Here is a 24,921-nt window from a genome sequence, read left to right on the forward strand (position 1 = left end):
TGGTACTCTTAAAGAGTACTGGGTCCACCACACCTCTGTCAGTTTGTCATACTATAGTGGCTTGCACATTGCTATGATCCTGGCAATTATGCAACTGGTATTTCAAACATTAGCACAGTCACCAATGGTCGACGGTTTTCAGCAGAGCTTCCAGACTAAGATAGTCTAAGAAGAAAGGCCTGGAGATTTTTCTCTGAAAATTAGCGAATGAAAACCCTATGGATCACAACGGATCACAACAGGATCTTGTCCAATACAGTGCTGAAAGGTGAGCCCCCCAGGATGGAAGGGACTCAAAATACATAGTGGCCACAACAATGGACTCGGGCATACTGATGAGCATGAAGATGGCACAGAGCTGAACAATGTTTCATATTGCTGTACATGGGGTGGCCATGAGTTGGAGCTGACCGGACAGCAACTGACACCAACAGCATGTACCACGTACTCTCCTAAGTAATTTATAAACTGTAACTCATATAATTCTTACCACTAACGTTTGAGGCTGGCATTATTTTCTAGCTGAAAATGCCGAGGTACAGAGAGATTAAGTTACTTCCCGAAGGTCACAACTAAAAAGTGGTGGAGCCAGGATTCAGACTCGGGTAGCCTGGCTTCACATTCCATGCCCTTAACCACCATCCTTGTGCTTTTTGAAGAAAGCAATTTTAAATAAATCTCATAATATCATAGTTTACATAAAAGAGAACTTTCTACATAAGTTCAGTATATCGTGAACATGTATATAGGTTACATTTTATCTGCAACCTAAAAGAATGAGACAAAAAAAAAAGATTAAACCACAATTAACTTTTCCTGGAACTAATATTTTAGGAAATTGCAGAAAGAAACAAGTTCTGTCTTTGAAATTTTCCATGTATAAGGTGACCTAGGCCATCACTTCACAATAACCGTATATCAAGTAGAACCAAAAGCAGCCTCATTTCCACAGCCCATGAGAAATCTCACTCATATCTGCCACACAGGTAACAACCCCTGTGGACAGTGGCCACAATACGGCACTGATCAGTTTTCAGGCCCTATCGCAAAACTCTAATATGGAACCAGATGTCCTGGTTGGGGGGGATGGGAGACTGTAACTCCATGAGGGAAGTCATCTTCCAAGCCCCATCTTTGGAAATATCACTGACTTCAATTAGGCTGGTGATGCTAAGGGCTAGAAGACCTGTTAACTGGTGGATAGTAAACCGGTTAATGAAATAAAACTTTTGTCTATCACTATAAAACTTTTTTCATGACTAGTGTTATCATGCTTCAGGGCCTAAAAGCAGAAACATAGATTTAAGAAGTTTTTCCTTAAGATTAATGTTTGTTCTTTAAGAATAACTTTAGTTAGAGCACCACATACAAATGATGGTTGAAAATATTCAACTAAAAGTTTGGAAAAAATAAAACCACAGGTAAATAAATGCCTTTTACCCTTTTCGTTTATAGCCTTTTCTCATGCTCATGTTCCAAAATATTGCAATATGTTTCAACATATTATATTCAAGAAAATGTAATAAATAGTTAGGATATAATTTTCATCAAATGGCCATGGACCTAATTATTATGACAAATGGGATATTTACCACAGAGAGTGATAGAATACTCCCATAAGATCTTTCAGATTCTAAATTGTGCTAAAACCAAAAAAAACTCATTGCCGTTGAGTTGATTCTGATTCACATCAACCCTATGGAACAGAACAGAACTGCCCTAAAGGGCTTCCAAGGAGTGGTTGGTGGATTCGAACTGTGGACCTTTTGGTTAGCAGCCGAGCTCTTAACCTCTACGCCACCAGGGCTCCCTTGTTACAACCCCATAAACTTGCTGATTTTTCATTTATACACATGTAGCAAACAAAAACCAAAAACCAAACCCATCGCCGTCAAGTCAATTCCAACTCAGGGCAACCCGACAAGACAGAGTAGTACTGCCCAAAGAGTTTCCAAGGCTGTAAATCTTTACAGAAGCAAACTGCGACATCTTTCTCCTGTGAAGTGGCTGGTGGGTTCAAACCCATGAACTTTTGGTTAGCAGTCAAGCACTTTAACCACTGTGCCACCAGGGATCATTGTGGCAAACAATATTCCTTAAATCCAGCCTCAGAAAACTGTAGCTTAGTTATCAGGGAAATGGAAATTTGTACCACAATGAGGTACCACTAACACTCGCATCAGAAGAACTGAAATGAAAAAGATTGACAACATCAAGTGTTAGAAGAATGTGAAGCAACTGAAACTATCATATACTGCCTGTGGGAGCACAAACTGGAACAATCACTTTAGAAGACTATTTGGCAGTATTACTTAAGTTGAACATATACTTACCATATGATCCAACATTCCTCTTCATGCATTCAACAGAAATGCATATATATGTGTATGAAAGATACATGCAAGAATGTGTATAGTAGCATTGGTCTCAATAACCCAAACTGGAAACCACCCAAAGTCTATCAACAATAGAGAGGATAAATCAACCGTGCAAATTCATACAAGAGAATGCTATACAGCAAAGGAAACGAACCAACTACTGAAACATACAAGATGAATATAACGAACATAAGGTTGAGTAGAAGATTCCAGACACGAAATGACTCCACTTGTATAAATCTTCAAAAACAGGCGAAAGTAATCTAGGGTATCGGAATAAAGGATAATGGTTACCTTTAGTGAGAAAGGACGGGACAGTGATTGAAGAAGGTCAAAATGGGGGTCTTTGGGGTACCCCATTACCTATTTCTTGACCTAGAGTGTGTGGCAACACAGGTACATTTACTTTGTGAAAACTCATCAGACTGAACACTTAAAATTTGTACAATTTTTGGCACACACGTTGCATATCAACAAGAAAGTTTATTTTCAAAGTTAAAAAACAATTATGCCTACTTTAAAGCCTAATTGTATATGACTCTGACAGACTCCCATTTGTTAAAACAATAAACATTCTTAATTCCTTTCATGTACATTTTCACATTTTAAAACTTTTAAATCTCAACATTATGAAAGCTACCTAAAAGTACCCAGTGTTTTTCAGTTTTCTGTTGTTGTTGTTGTTGAGAATATGCACAGCAAACCATACACAAATTTCAACAGTTTCTACGTGTACAATTTAGTGACACTGATTGCATTTCTAGTTGTGCAACCATTCTCACCCTCCTTTTCTGAGCTGTTCTCTCCATTAACATGAACTCACTGCCCCCTAAGGTTTCTATCGAATCTTTCCAGTTGCTGTTGTCAATCTGATCTCATATCACATAGTTCTTAAAAGAGCATAATGCTCAAGGCTGACCGTTTTTACTAGTTAAGCTAAACTATTCAGTTTTAAGATGACTTCAGGAGGACATTTTTGGTTTAAAGTTTAAAGATCATCTTAGGCAATAGTTTCAGGGGTTCATCCACCCTCCGTGGCTCCAGAAAGTCTAGAGTCAATAAGAATATGAAATTCTGTTCTGTATTTCCCCCTTTTGATCAGAATCCCTCTATAAAATCTTCGATCAAAATGTTCATCTAATTCTTCTGGTCTCATGGCAAAGGAGGCAGCTGTTCAGGGAGGCAATCAGCTGCACATTCCATACCCTCCTCCTATTCCTGACTCTCTTTCTTCCTCTGTTGCTCCAGATGAATAGAGACCAACTGCTGTGCCTTGGATGGTCTCTTGCAAGCTTCTAAGACCCCAGACACTACGATACAAACTAGGAGGTAGAACAGAAGCACTGAACACATTATCAGACCATTTAATTGGGATGTCCTATGAAACCATGACCCTAAACCTCCAAACCAATGAATCAAATTCCATGAAGTGTTTGGTTGTACATACGCAGTCTCAGTAGCTACTCTTTTTTTTTTTTTTTATTGTTGTAAATATATCTATCACACGACTTTTGCCAATTTAACTTTTTACTGCTGTACAACTTATTGACATCAACTATTATACAATAATCAGCTGTGCAACCTTACCCTTAATCAATGTGATTTGTCCATCACTGTTAACCTCCTTTTTCCCCCTCCCATTCACCCCTGGTAGCCACTAATAAGCTCTGGTCTCTGTACATTTGCCTTTTCTTGTCTTTTTATATAAGTGAGGTCATAGAATATTTGTCCTTTTGTGATTGGCTTCTTTTGCTCAGCATAATGTCTTCAAGCTCCATCCATACTGTAGCATGTACCCAAACAGTTCTTAAAGTTCTTATAGAAACATACTGTTCATAAGAATATAATCTTAAGGTTTTCAAAGTTATATGTCATCTTGTGTTGTTTTATGGCACCTACTATGCATACCAAGAGCTTGTATTTTTTTTTTTTCCTGTATCATGTCCCACAATGTTCAGCCCTGATATGATGACTCAGAGTTGTGGATTCTAGTTCCCCAGGTTCGATCTTGTCTCAAAGGCAGGATAAGCATGGATGCTTAAAATGGAAAACGCCTTGGGTAACTTTCCTTTAACTGACTCAGCTAAGCTAAGTAACTATTTCTCAAGGCCCTTCATCCATACTGAGGCCCATGACGCCTGCATTTTGCCCATGGTAACATCAGGCCAGCGCACACATCTTCAGTTCCTCAAACAACCTTCCGCACTCCTTCTGACGTTAGAACATGGCTCTAAGGCTGGGTGTCACTTGGCTTTATCTTCTTTTTTTCCTCTCTAGATGTTTCTTGGCCAAAAAGCTGCACTCTTTCTTAACTAGTGTTCTTTTTTCTAACTTCCCATCACGAAAACAATTCTCAATTGGCATATGACCAGAACTAAAATTTTTACTAGTCACCTCAGAGGGACACCATTTGTGGACTCAAATGTTGCATACGGGGAACTGAGGGTGGAGAGGGATCATCGTTTGTCTGTGTAAGGAAAGACTAAACAAGCGGCAACCAGCTAATAACAAAATCTCAGTGATGCAACAGGGGAACGAACAAGTTTAAGCCCAAATGCTGCTACTGTGGGGGAGAAAGAGGGAAGGGAGGCTCTGAGAGAGTGCCACAAAGAGCAAACAGAGCTAAGGAGAGCCAACAGAAAGCAAGGCATACTGTCCCTGACAAAAATAAAGCCCAAAATGTTATAAAGGATTTATAGAAGACCCTCCTTCCACAGAAACAGGGGCAAAGTGGGACCTGAGGCCATGGTGAAATGCACAGGAAGCAACAGGGAAAAATGGCATCCGAAAGACATGCAGCAGCTTTTCCAGTTGACAACCAGCATTTTGGGGAGCGAGCTGTCACTGAGAAGAGATTATGATAACGTTGGCCAGATACTGGTCGTAGTTCATTCAGCTAAGAACAGGTTCTGCCCTGTACTCTCCTCCCAATTTTGCCTCTCCACTGAGAGGTGTTCGATGAAGATACATGTTCACCTGAACCTGGGAAGACTTTAGTGCTGACATAGAACCCTCAGCAGTCTGGTTGCCTGTGTTCTTCCTCTGTTAATTTGAGTCCTTTCTGTTACATATAGAAGAATGTTTATATGTTAGGGAGCAAGACACTGACTGTTTAGTCTAGGAGATAGTTCCAGACTGCAGGGCAGGAGTATGTCACACATTACTGAAATGAGGCTACATCTCCAAAGGCGGCAATAGTTTAAATCTTGTCTCAGAGACATCGCATGTTCTCGTCCACCTTAGCAGCCTCGACCATTTCAAAACCAAGAACAATTTTTTTTTCTTTTTCCATCCAAGCCCAAAGTGGGAAACAGAAGAAAACTCAAGCTAGAGGAAACCTAGAGAAACACTATTATCTGAACTTCATAGTTGGCAATATAGACACTTCCCCGCCCCCTCATCCAAATAAAAGCCTGTGAACATTTCTTCAGGAGTTCACTTATTCTATTATAAAGAAATCTTTGTAATGGACTTCACACTTGCCTTTCCCCAAACTGCCAAGAGTGTCATTATTCAGAGTCTCACTTCGTTAAAATATCTTAGTTATGGCATTGAATGGCACAATTTTCACCTGAACAAAAAGTAAATATAATAATAATAATATGTAAAACTAAAGCTTGAGGGTGAAAAATCAACTTAACAACAACAACAAAAAAAACTAAATTGATTTTAATACGCATCTCAAAGCCGTCAACTTAAGAGCCACTTTACCTGCCGAACGAAGCTATTTGAGGTAGTGTCAGATGAAGTGCTGCCATCAGAGCCTTTAAATCTGTTTTTCCTTCTAGCTCCTTTTCCATACGACTACAAAAAAGACAAAAACAAAGACAAATGAGATTACTATTAGATTCTTTCACAGGCTCTAGGCTTAGTTTGATAACATGCCAAAAACCAAAATAAGGACCAAACTGCCATCATAAGGGCATCCTTAAAAAAAAACAAAGTTATTATTGGGATCACAAAATTTTATCTCAAACCAGAGAGTATATAGAGAGAAGAAGTTTCCAGACAAAGAACTGATGAATTAAAACAACTTATGGTATTCGTAAATATGTTAGCAGTCACAAGGCAAAAGCAACTAAAGATCAAGCATTTCAAAATACGCATTTAAGAACAGAAAGTTAAAGGCAAGGTGAGTTGTTTTACTAATAAGAGTAGGGTAAACACAAGCATCGACAAATGAACTTGTTTTTTCTATTATATGCACAGTTTACAAAAAAAGCACTGAGAATAAACTACGCATCAATCTGTGTTTAAGTCCAGGCACAAATAAAGTTACTGCAAATATTAAACATTAAAATAAAGCTGAGCTTTAGAGATAAATATGCCTAGGTTTGAATCCTGCCTATAGCAAGCCATAAGCAAATTTCTTAACCTCTCCAAGCAGCAGCCTTCTTATCTTTAAAGTTGGGAAATTAGCACCTGACAGGGTTGTTGGAAGTATTATATGAAATATATAACAGGAACAAGGTTGGACAGGAGGGGATAAATTGGTCTAAAGTGTACAATATGCTTAGAATTATTAGAGTCACAGAGATTTCCTTACATTATCAGAATTTATAGAATTTATTTTTTTTAAACAAGCACATTCGGGTTTTGAAAATGCTACTTTGTTATGTTTTACATATTCACATGGTTTTCATTAAAATGGAAATATCTTATAAACCATAATATACATAGCATTTGGACAAGTTAAAATCTATTACAAACATTTGTGTCATGAGTAATTTAGAGGAATTTGCAATCAGTGAGAGAATGATACAATCTTAAAGCAAAAAAAAAAAAAAATTCTTAAATAAGTTTGTTCTTTTCCAAGGATCTAGGGGATTTATACAATGCAAATGTGTTTCCATGGTATTTAATTAACTCTCAACTTCATAAAAGGAAAGACCATCTAGGCTTGGCTTTCATAATGTACAAGGTTCTCCTCACTTAGCAGCTTATTCTTCTTACTTATGTAAACATTACTCAGTAAACTGTTGAAAAATAACATTCTTTCAACATCTTTCTTTCTTGTCCAATTATGTAAAGGTTTGGACAGAAGTGTCTTCCAAGGCTTAAGAAATTGAAAATAAAGTATGAAAATTTTCTTCAGGTATAAAAAGTTTACATTGTTCCATATGAAAAAATATCATTACCTTGAAAGCAGCTTTGAGACCTATCGTGTTCCTTGCTGGGGTGGGGGGTGGGGGGAACAAACCTATGTTAAATGCTTTATTTATCTTCATGAGAAAAATATATTATCTCTGAGAACAAAGACAAGACACCTCATTACTGGATGACCCGTTAATGGGTCATTCCAGTACCATTTTGAAATGAGTGAAGAAGAGTGTCTTTGAAACTCTATTACTGTAATTGGTTTCAGCTTTTTTAAAAGTGTATTTTACCATTCAGCTGCTTTGGTGTGTAAGCTTTTTCATGGCTGCTCACCACTGCACACATGGGCACTGTGAGAGCCACACAACGTTTAAAACGTTCATTCCCAGGTGAAGCCATAGTCCTCGGCAGGAAGTTAAAACCCACTGGAGTAGAGTGGATTCTGACTTAAAGCAAACCTATGTATGGTATAGTAGAACTGCGCTCCCTCCATTGGATTTTCAATGCCAGCTAAAAGGCTGGCAGTTCTAACCTACCTAGCAAGGCCATGGAAGAAAGGTCTGGCAATCTGCTTCCATAAAAAAAAAATAAAAACCAAAAAACTAAACCCACTGTCATCGAGTCAATTCAATTCCAACTCACAGAGACTCTAAAGGACAGAGCAGAACTGCCCCATTTGGTTTCCAAGGCTGAAATCTTTAGGGAAGCAGACTGCCATATCTTTCTCCTGATTGAATCATCGCCAACCTTTCGGTTATCAGCCTAGCGCTTTAACCACTGTGCCACCAGGGCTCCTCCATAAAGGTCATAGCCAAGAAAAGCCTATGCAACACGAGAAAACACATGGAGTCGCCACAGTTGGAGTTCACTCAACAGCAACGGATTTGTTTTTTTTGGGGGGGGGAGGGGAGGTTGTTTAATCTTACGAAAGTAGATTGTCTTTCTTTCACAGCTTCATGGGATGGATTCAAACAGCCAATTTTTGGGTTAGTGCAAAACATTTGGACCACCCAAGGACCTAGTTAGAGACATTTAAAAGGTCTCATCAACACTTTCAAGTCCTTGGGGACACTGTACATAAACATTTTATTGCAGGTGTACTTAGCAATATCCTATGCAATGATTAGATGATAGAACTATTACAGTTTTCAACTGTACTAGGACATAGTTTGCACACTAAAAATCTATAGCACACTGAATGGCACACAAAGTGGTGGTCGTTTTGAGGAAAATAACTCAAGAAAAACATATTATCCTTCAATCACTTAAATTTGTGAGGGATAGCACACTCATACCCATTGCTGTCTGTTACTTTCGACTCACAGCGACCCTATGCGGGGTGTTTTTTTGAAACTTTAACTTGTTCGTGCTTTAACTGTGTCCTAGCAAATCCCTATTCGTCATGTATCAGATATATTAAAAACCAAACTAAATAGATAGACTTATGTATGCCTCAGAAACCCTGGTGGCATAGTGGTTAAGTGCTACAGCTGCTAACCAAAGGGTCAGCAGTTCAAAACTGCCAGGCGCTCCTTGGAAACTCTATAGGGCAGTTCTACTCTGTCCTATAGGGTCGCTATGAGTCAGAATCAACTCAATGGCACTGGGTTTGGTTTTTTTTTTTTTTTTTTTTTGGTTTATATATGCCTCTATTCTGCTACTTTACTAATTTCAACAATAATTTATCTTCCATAGTCTTCTTTTTTTTTAGGTATAGACAATGACTAGTCATTTCTTATAATGATATCCTGGACCAAAATAAAAAAAATTAAGCATCTTTTGGAACGCTAACAGCTCATTTTTATGTACTTCAAAAAATGGCAGCGAAAAGTTATACTGTCATTACAAAATTAAGTTTCCTTAAACTAAATGCATATTTAAAATTAAATCCATTTTATGGTACTGATTTGTTATTTTAGTTACTTTATATCTTGGAAAATAAAGACTAGAGTGTTTCATCTGAATGAAAGAAAAACAATGTGAAGCCAAACATCCTCTAAATGAAAAAAGATGGGTAAGATAAAGTATTCAAATGGTAAGGTGACTAAATTTGGAAAAGAAGTATTTGTTACTTCGAAGCAGCTCCTTTAACGATCAATGGTTTTTCTGAGTATTTCTCAACAACACTACCCCTTTTTTCCCAATATACAAAACAGATAACAATCAGAGCTGCCCAGGAAAAGGGAGAGGAGGAAGGGGCTTTGGCTTGGCCCCAGTGCAAAGCTTTACTGTAAGAGTCCCCCTGACACATGCAGAACCCTGGTCTTCCTCAGAACCCAGTCCAAAAAGTCATTAATTCCCATTTATCGCCTATTAGCTATATGAAATAAGGAGCCCTGGCAGCATAATGGTTAAGCACTCAGCTGCTAACCAACAATTGGCTGTTCAAATCCACCCAACTGCAGAGAAAGGTCTAGAGATCTGCTCCTGTAAAGGTTACAGTCAAGAAAACCCTAGGGGGCAGTTCTATTCTGTCACATGGGGTCGCTATAGGTCACTGTCACACAGTGCTCAGGAAAAGGCTAAGGACAAACCTTGCCTTCTGCACAATTTACCTCCTGCCAGACATGGAAAGATCTCTAAGCCAGGCCCAGTTACTTTAAGTGTTGTAATAATTAATTTTATCTCCCCACAATTGTGAAAGTTAAATGCGTGCCATATACCATTTGTAGGGTGTAGAAGCATCCCACAATAACAAAATTGAACATGCCAACACCTCCCTTCAGGGTTAACATACTTTGTTCATCTTTTCTTGAAAAGGCCAAGGCTACACACAATATACAACTCAAAGGAATTGAATAAGACTGTAGGCAAAGAAGTCTTCACATAAAAATCAAAAGTATGAAAAGGTACATAAAACTACAAGACCAGCTAAACCTCAAATCACCTATCAAGTCAGATACCACATTACCAATTTTAAAACACACCCAGAAATTGATTGGCATATTTTTAAAATTCTCCCACACCCAATCAAGGAAAAGAAATGAAAATAGTAAAAATACCATTTAAGAGGAAAGAGATGGTGGTTAGGTTTTAGCAAAAGAATCAAGTACAGGACCCCGTGACAACTGTTTGGAGACCACAAAAGCCTAACTTGAAATACAGACATAAGAACATTTCTGGAAACCAGTGTTGATTTGGTCAAGAGCCACGGGAAAACGGCTGCTGCTCTTTTTAGATAAAGCTCCTTGCTACGGCAATTCAGGATGTTGCCATTACCAGGCTGTATTACTACAACATGCTTAAATAGCATCTGGCAAACTCAGCTGGGGTGGAACCAGCTGGGATCTGTTGCTAGGAGCAAAACAAACAGGCCCTCTGGTTGCTGTCTGTTCATTTTCAGGTATGACTGGAGGGGCCAGTTACAATCTCTTTGAGGCCTAAATTGCTGAGATACTGCCCTTGTTCCTCATGCATTTCCTCTTCTGTCCTCATCCTATTCTCAATCCCTTGCACCTGCTTCCCATCTACCCAGCCTTCATACGCCATCCATTCAACGCCTCCCCGTGAACTGCTAGTGCTGTAAATTCACAGCATTGCTGCCCAACAGCGAGAAGACGCAAGCCACACACAGGGAATCTTCATTTTCTATAGCCATATTATAAAGGTAAAAAGCAATGGATGAAACTAATTGTAACTACATATTTTATTGAACTATACATGTTACACTTAAACATGTAATAATATAAAAATTATTAATGAGATGTTCTATATTCTTTCTTTCATACTCAATTTCTATGAATATTTTATATTCATAGTCCGTCTCGATTCGGACTAGCCACATTTCAAGTATTCAACAGCCACGTGTGGCCAGTGCTACTGTATTGGACAGTGATGATTTAGAGTTTTAGGTAGAGACTCCTACTTTTGTGTCTTTTCTTTGGAGGTAGACTGAGTCCGAGGTTGCACCGAAACTGTTCAATAAAACCAAAAAACCAAACCCACTGCCGTCGAGTCGATTCTGACTCATAGTGACCCTGTTCAATAACCAAAAAAAACAAACCCTCTGCCATCAAGTCGATTCCAACTCATAGCGACCCTGTAGGACAGAGTAGAACCGCCCCATAAAGTTTCCAAGGAGCACCTGGCGGATTTGAACTGCCGACCTCTTGGGTAGCAGCTGTAGCACTTAACCACCACACCACCTGTTCAATAGGTTACCTAAAAAAGCAATGCAATTTGCTCAAATCAGAAGTTTCCTGAATTTGCAGTTAGATTGCTCTGTACTTCTCACATAAGAATTGTATTTCATGCCCTTTTTGACAGAGTGCTGGGGGGCTAGGCGGGAATGTATAGGGTGCCCCATCCCTAGGCGGGAGTATCCATGCAAAAAAGGAAAATGGGTAGAGTATGTGACTCTACATGTTTTGCTTTAATCATACAAAACTTGCAACATAATCCGGAGATGAAAGAGAAAAGATTCTTAAAATCCATGATTGCTTAGAAGTTCCATTTGTAAATGAAAATTTCATTTCCCAGTGGAATTACTATCACTTAGGGCCACAAAAAAGGTGGCTGCTCCTGAGGCAGCCTCCTTTTTTTCAAGCGGTTTCACTGCTGGTCTGTCTTGACCAAACAGAGATGAATTAGATGGCTTTGCCAAGTTTCACACAGCCCCATGATGCTCTGATTTATTAGCTATAAAATAAACAAGGCAATGTTTCCCTCAAATAACGAATGTGATATAAACACAATTCAAGTAAAATTGCTTTCATTTTTGGAAGGTAGAGAAAGCAAAGAAATGGATGCTGATACGGCTGAATACTTACACTTATCTCTTTATAAAATCCAGCCTTACTTTTCTCCTCCTCCCTTACCTATGCAATTCCTTTCCAGTCCCTGTGAATTGAGTCTCTGCAATGTCGCATGCATACAGCCCTCTTACCTATTATTAGTTTAGGCCTTATTATCTCTCTTGCCTACCCAAACTGTTATAGTGATCTTCCCTCTGGCAGCTCCAGCGCTAGATTCCAAAGGCTCTGAGCCACCTTACAGGGCATCACCAGGCAAATCCTCTGAATTAGCCGTTATGTGGTTCCAATGTGGAACACCTTCCATGGTTCTCTTTTGTCAAGAACACTGCTGTTGTCAGTCGCTTTGAGTCTATTCCAACTCATAGCTACCCCATGTGCACAGTGTAGAACCGCTCCGTAGGGTTTTCAAGGCTGTGCCCTTTCAGAAGCAGATCGCCAGACCTGTTTTCCGAGGTACCTAGGCTGAGTTCTGAACCACCAACCTTTTGGCTAGTAGTCTACAGCTTAACCATCTAAGCCACCCAGTGACTCCTACTAAGAATACCAGAGGCTCTAAAGCCTCCAAGATGTGGCCTCAAATTATCTTGTCAGCCTAAGTGTGCCCAATCTGTATCTTTCTCTTTGTGTGCTACAAAACTTCCAACTGCTGTGACACTGCTTCATGTATGGCCCCTCAGTACCTCTAAGAATCTCTCCAGAAATCTGAACCTTTCTCTAAATCTCTTCTCAAATGTCACCTCTTCCATGAAGTCCTAACAAACTACTCCAAATAGAATATGCATGATCCCTGGAAACCATGTAACGTTCTGCACTTCTCTTATAACCTCATGTCATACAAGCATTCCATATTTTTCATATTTGCAGCTACTGGAGCATAAGTTCTTTGAAGGCAGGAATTACGTCTTCTCACGTCTGAATCCATTCACATTGCCGCTGTACAATTCATATGTGCTGACTTACATTTAATTATATAAATCACTAGGTATCTCCTATCTGAACACAGTCATACCTATTATATCTTCCCTAACTTTGACCGCCATGAATTCAGAAACTCTACTTTTACATCAAGAATAAAAACTTTACAAATCTCTTAAGGAAGATTTAAAAAAAAAAAAAAAAAAAGGTCGGGGAGAGAGTCTAAAAGACCTTTCCCCCTGTCGTCAACATTCAAGACCTTCATCTCGGAATAACCAAGGTTTCCAAGCACATGTTCCATTCTCATTTAACCTGGCAAGCATCTAGATAAAATCAGAGGTCTAGAACAAATGTGAAATATTTTGGTAAGAATTCAGATCCTCTGGCAGAGCTAGATATGGAAATGGAGGTGGTTAGTTAAATGTCCCCACTCTGATGGTGACGCTAAACAGCCCAAGGCAAACTAAAATCTAGCTGTTTTACCTCTATGAAAGAAATAGATTTCTGAGTATACAAGCCTTGGTTTCTACATTCTTTCTCCATCCCAAATCAAGGTGGATTATATGTTTTAAGTTCGCATGTTGATTTTCCAGTGGTAAAAGGATTTTTGACAAAGCTTGGCTATTATGCCACCGAAACTACCACAATTACAGTATCAAAATATTTAGAGAAGTTAATTTCCATCACCTATCAAAAACAAACAAAACAAACACATGTAATTTTATTTCATTTTCTCACCCCTGTGCCAATTACTACAGTAAGTGATATTCTAACATGCTCACTCTCTGGCCGTCTTAACACAGGTTTTACAATCCGGCACATGTAGGTTTGAAATCAACAAACCAATAACGTTGAGAAGGGACATTTCTCCAAAAAGATGATTGTAATGTAACCCTAACTTGTTCACATCACTGGCCATTCAGCCCACAGCTTGGAGTCCTTAGTCATTTCCCTGCTAGGATAAAAGTTGAGGAGTTGATTACGCTGAGACCTTAAGGTGTCTGTAATCCAAACTGTACCTGCCAAAGCCTTACGTAAAAGCCACCTTATCATTGCCCAACGCCTACAACTGACATCTCGTTTCACAAAGAGCAGCAAGCCTGAATTTCTTCCAGAAACCGTGAATTCTCACCAGAAAGGAAGGCGCCCTGGACCCTGAAATGGCTAACATTTCAGGAATAAATACAAATCAAAAAACTTTCCCCTCCCCAACTTGCACTTGTTTTAAGGAAAAAGAACGAGGGGTCCAGGCAAACCCTGGCAAGTGCCCTGAGGGTCCAGGAGCGCTGAGGAGAGCTGTCACAGCGGCGTATCTATAGCCCCAGGTGCGGGGGAGGCTGTTCCAGACAGAGGGGCAGAGCGTCCCCACCCACCTACCCCCACCCACTTCTACCCCTTCATCCCCCTTACACACACACCAAAAAAAAAAAAAAAAAAAAAACGGAACCCCCACCCCAAGCCCCAGAGCCCCAGAGCCTATCCAAAAAGGTCCGCGTTGGAGAAAGAGATGCAGGAAGCGGACCCCCTCACGCCCATCCCGGACTCACGATCTTGAGCAGGTCCAGTCCACTCGCCTGGTTCATGTCTCTCCATGTGCCTCTCCCGCGAAGGGGCGAGGAGAGCTGCCGAGGAGCAGCCCCGTAGAAGCCTCTGAAGACCGGGAGGTCTTCCCCGCCCCTTCCCACTTGCTTCGCAGAAGCAGCGAAAAATGGAAGCCAGAGAAGAGCCAAGGAAAAACGAAAAAGGGCAGGGTCACCGGCGCCAGGAGAGAAGGTGGCAAATGGTGAGGAAAGAAGGTGGCGGCGGAGGAGACCCAGGCAGGAGAGAGCTGCAAGACTAGAGATCTTAGAAGAGCAGGCGCTGGGAGAGATGGAGGTCAGCACCCGCGCGTCTCACAAAGAAAGGAGAAAGCGCCGCGCTCTCGCTACCTGTGCCGCGGCTCCGAGCGCCCCCGCGGGAGCTGCGTTATCCAGCAGTTCCATCTGTATCTCCTGCGCCACCGCCGCCGCCGCTGTGGGAGGCGACTTGGACATGTCGCTTTGGACCATTGGCGAAAAGTCGGATCGAAGAAAGCTGCCAGCCCCTCTCCGAGGCTCTCCTCCTCCTTCTCTCTCCCCAGCCCCCCCTTCCCCCCGCTCGGGGTGCAGCCTCAGGCTCGGCCCAGCCGCGCAGCGCAGCGCTGCGCAGCGCCCCGCAGCGCCGCGGTGCTCCGCTCTGCGCTCCCTCGCTCTCAGAGCGCGGGACAGGGCTGTGCCATTTTGAAAAGCGAGAGCCTGGGGACCCGAGAGGCGGTGACTCGAGGACGCGGTTTAGTGGCTAGTCAGGGGGGTCTCCGTCCGCTTGGCAGCGGTGGCCGGGAGCCTGGCTAGCTCCGTAGCGGGCAGAGTGAGCGCGGAGCGGCGGCGGCAGACCCGGCAGCAGAAACGGGAGCTGCCGGCGCCGGGGAGGTCCTCGCCAAGAGGGGAGGGAGCAGGGGGAGCGTGAGCCCAGGGGGAGGCGCGTCGGAAAACCAGAGTGACAAGGCAACCGAAACGCCGCGGAAAAGTTCGTCTCAAGAGGCGCGGGCTGCATGGGCTCCTACCCAGCCGCTGCGCGTCGCCGTGGCACACGCGTTGGAAAGTTGTTCAAAGCCACGAAAGCGCAGCCTTGCGCCGGGGAGGTTCTTTCTCAGGCTGCACTGCTGAACTCCCGTTTCTCCAACATCACCTCTACCAAACTCTCTGAGCTTCCGGGCGAGAACTAGCCGCTAACTTCCGAAGGGGGCCAGGGTAGAGTGATTGGAGAAGCTCCGCTCGTGAATTGAATGTTTTAAATCTATGAAGGCCTACCATAGCACCGGAAAGCAAGTGCCGACAAAGAATGTCCCAGCAGCAGTCGTAGGCACTTGATTATGTTAATAACGAGGAGCCAGAAAAGGAATGGGAAAGATGAACTAAAGATTGGGATCCTGCTGGAATCTGGAGCCGACCTCTTGAACTCGGTCCAAACTGAACATTTCCAAATCCGACCTCGCATTTTTCCTTTAAGACTGCTGTTTATCTCATCTTTGCCCTGGTGCCAAACAGCACTATATTGCTCGCAGAGCTGGACTTTTCTATAGGGTTGAGAAGTCTGAATATCACATTTTGGACAAAATAAGCATTCCCTTAAGGGAACATTAAAATTAGGACCAGGAGCTTTTGATGAGGGGTAGTGGCTATAAAGAATGTCTCATTTAGAACATTCCACTCAGATACTCTTAAGAAACATATTTTTATATTACAGAGTGCATCTCAATTCAAAAAGTTCTACTAGTGGAAATCTCTGTACAAGTTTCCCAGGTTTTAGGTTTGTTTTATAAAAACACACACAAAAAAATTTTTTATACATGTATACTGACATACACATGCAGAAATTTAATACAGTAGGCTTCAACTGCCTTTCATACTTTACCGTGATATATTAAATTATTAGAGGATACAACATGTGATCTCAAAGATAATTACAGATATTTTAAATGTATGGTCACCATACACTGATTTGACCAGGCTTTAAGGAATAGTCTTGGTACGGTTAAAGATTTAGGCACATCTAAAGTACCATTGATTTTCCTAAGTTTAATTGAAATTGCCATTTTTATTTAAATCTTACTGAATGTTAAACAGAAGCATTGAAGTCTTTGTAATAAAAACAAAGTGCCATTTTGAAAAGTCACAGACTGCAGAACTGGGAGACCTTGGCTTGGGTTGCGGGTGGGTGGTAGACCAGCAAATAGGAGGGGTGGGCTCCCTCGTTTAGCAGTCATGGCTGAGTGCCTCCCCAGCACCCTGGCAATGATTTATTTTTTAAAAAATTCATTTCTAATAATAATAAGCATGTGTGTATGTATGAAAATGGAAAAGAAATTATATTTGAAGGTTTAGAATTACAGTCTATTTTAGCTCCATGATCTGTTCACAGAATACGATTTTGGGCGTATTCTTTTAATTAAATTGTTGAGGTTTCACTATAGTGTGTTTACATCTGAGAGATAGCATTAAATCTAGTTCTAGACTAGACTGTAAACTCTGTATGGGTAAGAATCACATTTATTCACCTGGGCACACTCAGGAGTTCTTTCAATATCCATTCAATAAAGTGTGAAGCCAGCTTCTATTTGTGTGCCACTGGACTAGCACAGACAACCAAAACCAGGTCAAGGCCCTCTTGGAGCCTACAGTCTAGTTAGTAAACACTTACAAGCCAATCAACACACAATTGTGGAATGAAGGAATTAATTAATGAATGACGAATTCTAACACAGTTAAAAAACACCAGTCCTTGCTCTGACAGGGACCACAGTAGAGGGTCCCAGACAGAGCTGGAGAAAGTGTAGAACAAAATTCTAACTCACAAAAAAAAGACCAGACTTACTGGCCTGACAGAGACTGGAGCAACCCTGAGAGTTTTGGTCCCTGACACCCTTTTAGCACAGTAATGAAGTCACTCTGGAGGTTCACCTTTTAGCCAAAGATTAGACAGGCCCACAGGGCAAAAGGAGACTGGAGGGGCACACCAACCTAGGGGCAAGGACTAGAAGGTAGGAAGGGATAGGAAAGCTGGTAATAGGGAACCCAAGGTCAAGAAGGGAGAGTACTGACATGTCATGGGGTTGTTAACCAATGTCATAAAACAATGTATGTACTAACCGTTTAATGAGAAGTTAGTTTGTTCTGTAAACCTTCGTCTAAAGTACAGTAAAAAAAAAAAAAGTCTTAATGAAACAGTGTTTTCTTATGACATCTGTCTGATTTCTTAAAAAAAAATTTTTTTTTTTTTTTTAGAGCATACTTAATTATTTGTTGTAAAAATGGCATGACAGGGGCATCTCACCTCTTCTAACTTCACATGAAAAAAAAAAAACATGAGGGAAGGAGAATCAAGGTCAACAGACCAAAACTGATTCTTATGAGGCAGAGGTCAGATATGCCTCCTTGCTCTGCCATCTTTACCAGTTCTGACACCAACTGTCCCTCCCATGACGCTCTCTACTCTGCTGGGCTCAACAATTCACTGCAATGGGCCACACAGAACTCTCAGGCAATACTCACGATTATGGGATTTATTAGGGAAGTAATAGGTTACAACTCAGGTTCACGAATGCTCAGGATACAGTACTTACTTCCATCAGGACAGGTTCTTCTCAGCTGTGCCGGAGGCAGGCTGTCTGGCCTCTGCCCTGCTCGGGCAAGTGTTTCGAAGCTCTTTTAGCTCTGCCAATAAGTGCAGCAGCTCCCCACTCCACCACTAAGCCTGAGCCTGAAAAGCGCTCAGCTCTAGCTCCACGGGTTGGCAAACCTAGCTCCGCCAAGTGCCCAGAGGCACTCTACACTCCCAGCAAGCCTCCTGCCAGAAGGTTCTCAGCCGCCAGTCTCCTGCCTCTGCTGCTGCTCTCTGCCACCACTCTCAACAGCTTCAGTTTTACATCTCTCTCTTGGTCTTCTGGTTCCAAGAGCTTCTCAGCCCAGGGATCTTGGGCCCAAAGGATGTGTTCCCCTCCTGGGTCTTCTTTCTTGGTGGTGAGACCCTCTCCTCCCACCTCTGGGATGGCTCCTTTTAAGCCTAGTGGGATGGCAAAACTGACCAATCCCCTCGTTAGGGCTCTGTATACCTTATTTGCATAGTTCCACTCAGTCACTGTGTGTGAGTCACAAAGACAATGGCTAGAAGGACCATATAAACTAATTCATTATACCGTGTTTGTACATTCACTTTCAATTATGACCATTTGGGAAGTGGTGGACCAGCAAAAGGGGGGCGGGGGGGCTCTGTCTGCTTTGCAGTCATGGCAATTTTATCTTTAATCAGATTTTTTAAGAGACTATAAAATATCAAAACAACTTTGAAAATCATTTGTATTTGTATTGTAGGCAAAGGGCAAGTAAGGTTTGAATTATATGTTATATGAATTATATGCTCCACAGGGTTTTCAAGTATATCATATTCACTTCATACAATTTATGACACTGAACTCTTTGTTTTTATGTTTCTCTGTGCCACTGGGAAAGCGCTCTGGTGGCGCAGTCCTTAACTGCTTGTCTGCTAACCCAAAGGTCTGCTGTCTGAACCTACCAACCACTCCGTGGGAGAAAGGTGTGGCAGTCTGCTTCCATAAAGATTACATCCTTGGAATCGCTATGGGGCAGTTCTACTCTGTCCTACACTGTCACTGTGAGTCAGAATCAAATCAACAGCAACAGGGTGTTTTGTTTTTTGTTTTTTTTGGTATGCCACTAGAGAGAGTTCCTTATTCATCTTAGTATCCCCAGCACCAAGAATGGTGTCTGGACCTAGTTGTAGCTTGAAAATGTTTGCTGAATAAATGAATGAATGATTGTGTGTCTTCATGTTTCTTAATATATAGCATATAGCTTTATTAGTTTTAACATACAATGGTATTTATCTAGTTATGACTCCCATGAAAGTGTTACATGAATTCTTTCTTTATACCCATGCTAATTTAATTAGCATGTACGGAACATTAACACCGTACAGTACAGTATACCCATTCAGACTGCGGTCTGTCTTCCAAACAGTTTCAAATAAAAAGTAACAAAATATTACCTGTAAAAAGGGGAGCAATGTCATTATAAATATAGACGTAGAAGGCCTGAAAAACATATCATTGATGCAGTCTATCATGGTCAGCTTTCTTGTTTTTAACATACCTTGATTTGTGCAGTATTTAAAATCCACAGTTGAAAGTAAAAAATTGATAAGTAAAGCCTAATTCTTTAAATGTTAAAAGTTACACAGATGCAAGACACCCCAGCAATAATGGACGTACAGTCATCAGTGGAGGCATTCAAATGCAGATGACTAATTTGTTCAAGCTGTAAGTATGCTAGCTTCAGCATGCTCATTAGTTGTAACAGACATGCAAATTCTGAGCATTGCTAATGCTCTGAAATGAGAACAGGGCCTGGTAAGAGACCTTGGCCAAAGAAGCCAGACATTTTAAAGAGGTTTTTGTTTTTGTTTGTTTTGTTGTTTTGTTTTTCCTGTAAGTGGAAGAAACATTGACTACAATTACTTTATTCTTCTTCTCCCTCTTGCAGGAGCAAACCAGTTGCCTCTGAGTCGATTCGAGCTCAGGGCAACGCCATGTGTGCAGAGTAGAACTGCTCCACAGGGTTTTCAAGGCTGTGACCTTTCAGAAACAGATTGCCAGGCCTTTCTTCTGAGGTGTCTCTGGGTGGGTTCAAACCACTAATTTCTGGATAGTTATCAAGTGCTTAACAGTTTGCACTACCCAGGACTACTGCATATTTGCGACTATGTTCAAACCCTCGGTGTAAGAGCACTTTAGGACAGATATGCACCATGGGTGACTTCATTTTACTTAGTAAGTCATTTTTTAACCTCACCTATGGTTCTGGATCTCTGTCATTATTAATAGTATTTTCATAAGAATATAATATCTATATTGGCCACTGGCTTGACTTGGTATGATGTACTCCACTAAATTACACATTTACTTTTTATAAACTCGCACTATGAAATGAAGGCCGTAAGTTACAGATTGTTGTTTAAACACATATAAAAAGTCAAGCAGCAGTAACAATACCTGGAATATTTTATCGAGTTTAACAGGGCTGTGTGTGTGTGTGTGTGTAGTGAAAGGTTAAAACCAAAACGTGCAAGTGTTTAGGGAAAGATTAATTTCACTTCCGGAGGAATGACTTTATAGAAGTAAGATTTCATGAATTTTTAGAACTACGCAAGAGAGAGACGGCTCTAGAATACTCAATATTTTATAGCACTTTTAGATGACAAAGCACATTCATTTATCTGAATTATTTCTTATCCAAGTCCAGTAGTAACTTTTGTTTACTAGGTGCCAGGCTTTGTGCTAAGGATTTACATATGTGACTTCTCATCTGTAAGGTAGATATGATTATCCACTATGTTCAGTAGTAGGGAGCATTGGTGGTGCAGTGGTTAAAATACTCGGCTACTAACCTAAAAGATATGTGGTTTGAACCTACCAGCTGCTCTGAGGGAGAAAGATGTGGCAGTGTGGTTCCATAAAGATTACAGCCTTGGAAACCCTATGGGCAGTTCTGTTCTGTTTTACGGGGTCCTGTGAGTCAGAATTGACTCAACTGCTGGGCTTGGTTTTTTTTATGTTAGGTAAACCGAAAACCAAACCCATTGCTGTCGAGTCAATTCTGACTCATAGCAACCCTACAGGACAGAGTAGAACTGCCCCATAGGGTTTCCAAGGAGAAACTGGTGGATTCGAACTGCTCACCTTTTGGTTAGCAGCTAAGCTCTTAGCCACTGTGCCACCAGGGCTCCTTTATGTTAGGTAAGTCAAATGGCTGTAACAAATAAACCTTGGATATTTAGTGGGTTAGAGAACAGGAAGTGTATTCCTTTGATACTGGAATATTGGATTTGATGTTGGCATAATGTCTTAGTTATCTAGTGCTGCTATACCAGAAATACCACAAGTGGATGGCTTTAACAAAGAGAAATTTATTCTCTCACAGTTCAGGAGGCTAGAATCTGAATTCAGGGCACCACCTCCAGGTGAAGGCTTTCTCACTCTGTCGGCTCTGGGGGATTCAAACTGCTGATCTTTTGGTTAGCAGACAAGCTCTTAACCATTGAGCCATCAGAGCTCCCATTAACATCATAGAAGTTAGGATTTATAATACACAGGATAATCACATTAGATCACAAAATGGTGGACAACAACGCAATACAGGGAATCACAGCCTAGCCAAGTTGACACACATTCTTGGGGGACACAATTCAATCCATAACAGGTGGGTCATGGTGATATTTAGGAATCCAGGCTTGAGTGACTATCCTGCATGTTCAAAATGTTGGTTCCAATGTCACCATGTTTATTTCCAGCTGGGTCAGTCAGAGGAGGAAAAAGGGCGATATAGCCTGTGTGGTGGTGGATAGTGGAGCACATGAGTTATTATTGTTCAAGCTTGGAAGTGGTATACATCCCTTCCACTTGTATTTTATTGACTAGAACTATGTCACATGGCTAAACCTTCAACATAGGCTGCAAAACATAGTCTAGTGTGCCTTAGAAAGAAGAAGAGAGTGGATTTTCATGAACAGCTAGCAAAAACTAACTTGACCGAGCCTAAATAGCTGACAGGTGGCAGAGGCAGGATTTAACTATGTCTTTTAAACCCCAAACCCAAGACTCATTTCCAGTGAACCGCAGTACCTCTCTGGTATAGTTCCAAGTGTTCTATCACACAGGTTAAGTCTAGGTTTTATGGATGGAGAAACATATTTACATATTTCTCTTGTTTGCATATTGTGATGACTACAGCAATATATTTACTACGAGTACAGCTGATTTTACAAATAGCTATCAAAAGCAGAAATGTCATTAACTGACACCATTGTGCTATAATCCAGTAATCCAGAACAATAGAGATAATAGTATTGAATAAGATAGTACTCCTATACTCACAGAACATAGAGTAAAGCAGGCAAAACACAGATAAAATATGAATGGGAGTGTAAAATACTATGGGAGAAAATAAAAAAGATCAGGAAAAAATGTTTCAAGCAAAAGGAACAGAATGTAGAAAGATGGAAGGCAAAGAAATTTAGTACAGCTTGAAAGTAAAGCTGGAAGTTGAAGGGGCAGGCAGACAATTGACAAAGAAAAATATCTAACTTACTCTACCTCTTGCTCTCCTAGGGCCCCAGTCTATCATCTGATGTGAATGTCATATTTATAAGCAAGGCCTTTGGCCTCCCATGCTTTCCCTTTCCAAACCATCTTAATTTTTTTTTTAATGGGAGATACATACACACACACCATAAGACTATAGACTAATGAGACCTCCTTTATCAAGAAACACATCTGAATTTACATATTGACACCTTCGTGTTTCCCAGCCTCCCTTGCAGCTATGTGACTACATAGCGTAGAGTGTAAGCAAAAGTGTGAAGAAGAACTTCTGGGAAGTGTCTGTAAAAAGGAGAGGTCGTGGTTTTATTGCTCCTCTTCTTCCTTCATACCGACCAGACTGTGAGTGTATAGATTAATCCACATGTGGACATTTTAGAAATAAAGCCCCGTAGAAGTCACAAGCTGAAGTTGAAAGAGGGTAAAGAAGAAAACCTGGGTCATGGATGGTACCGTGAAACCACCATACCGGTTTGGGATCACCAACTTCCAGACAACTTTTAAGTGAGGCAGAAATAAGCAACACGTGGCTTAAGGTTTTGATCTTTTAGGTTTCTTGTTTTTGACAAACCTGACCACACTTAACCATTCCTAAGGATCATTTCACTACTCAAAACATTGGCTTTTTCTTTTAAAGGAAGCTTCCTCAAGGAGTCTCTGGGTGGCACAAATGGTTATGCACTGAACTACTAAATGAAATGTTGGCAGTTCGAACCCACCAGAGGTGCCTGGGGAGAAAGACCTGCTATCTGCTTCTAAAATGACAGCAACTGGTAAGGTATAATTTACCTTACCTTGAAAAAAAAAAAAAAATTTGGTTTTTTTTTTTTTGGCCTATACATCAGGAAGAACGCTGGCCTCATAAAACTGAATAGGAATTTCTCTTCTTCTAGCCTCTGGAGGGATTTGAATAGAATTGATAAAATTCATCAGTGGATCTGGAGTTCTCTTTTGGGAGACTTTTTAATTATTAATTCAGTTTTTTTAATAGATACAGTGATATTCAGCTTATCTGTTTGTTCTTCAGCCTTGATATTTTGGGTTTTTCAAACAAGAGTTTAGGGAGACTATATTGCACCTTTCTTGCCTTTCAACTATAGAGTTGCCATCAGTTGGAATGGACTTGATGGCAATGGGTTATGGTTACGGTTATAATATTGCAAAAATAGGATTTCTTGTCATATTCAGGAACAGCCTAATACACACTGTAGGGATCAACAAGCAGGTGGAGTTATGGAACAAAAAATGGTCCCTCCTGAACTTAAGCACCACAGAATTCTCTTTGTGTTATGATTTTTCAGTGCAATTTTCAAGAAGTTTTGTATAGTGTATCTAGCCAGCTGGGCTGAGTAATAGCACTTCGTTTCCTGTTTAGTTAACTACTCTCAGAAAATATATTCTATTTTTGAAATCTTACATTAACGGTGACAGCATTGGATTATTTATATCGATATGCGGAATATATATATCCAAGTATTCTAGTAGTAGTAGGCACCTTTTATCAGAAGCTTAATCTATACCAAACACTATACTAAACATTTTATATAGATTATTTCAATTAATCAACATAACTGAAATGTAAGTATTCTGTAATTCTGAGATGTAACTATTATTGTTCCCATTTGATGGAAAAGGAAGCTTAGGATCAGAGAAGTTAACTAACCTCATAAGGTCACACAGGTGGTAACTGGCTAAATCTTCTGGATTACACAGTTGCATCTTCGAAGTTCTTGCTTATGACTGGCAGTTACTCGCATCTTATTGTTTCACGCTTGGTCAGTCTGCCCTCTATTTGAAATGACATACCAATATCTTCCGTTGGCTGTTGCTATTGTTGTTGGCCTTGACTCATGGTGAACCCATGCGCAATGGGATTGGACTGTTGTGATGCATAGAGTTTTCATTGGCTGATTTTCAGAAGTAGATTGCCAGGCCTTTCTTCCTAGTCCATCTTAATCTGGAATCTCTACTGAAACCTGGTCAGTATCATAGCAACACACAAACCTCCAGTGACACACAGGTAGTGGCTGTGAATGAGGCACACTGGCCCAGAATCAGTCTCAGGTCTACTTCATGGAAGCTGATG

General features: G+C 40.8%; 1 protein-coding gene across 3 annotated transcripts in view; it reads right to left on the minus strand.

Moving 5' to 3' along the window:
* Positions 1-15,729, minus strand: part of CACNB2 (calcium voltage-gated channel auxiliary subunit beta 2) — a 411,715-nt gene extending 395,986 nt beyond the window's left edge. For 2 of the 3 annotated variants that reach the window (XM_049881886.1, XM_049881885.1), the window contains exons 1-2: positions 15,073-15,729; positions 6,090-6,182 (exon numbers count right to left, since the gene is read on the minus strand). In XM_049881886.1, the coding sequence (XP_049737843.1) occupies positions 6,090-6,182; positions 15,073-15,192 (213 nt within the window). In that variant the 5' untranslated portion in view covers positions 15,193-15,729. The remainder of the gene's footprint in view (positions 1-6,089; positions 6,183-15,072) is intronic. The other variant, XM_049881887.1, reaches the window with a different exon arrangement.
* Positions 15,730-24,921: the final 9,192 nt, after the last annotated feature.

Source organism: Elephas maximus, chromosome 4, assembly GCF_024166365.1.
Source record: "Elephas maximus indicus isolate mEleMax1 chromosome 4, mEleMax1 primary haplotype, whole genome shotgun sequence".
NCBI classification, from domain to species: Eukaryota; Metazoa; Chordata; class Mammalia; order Proboscidea; family Elephantidae; genus Elephas; species Elephas maximus.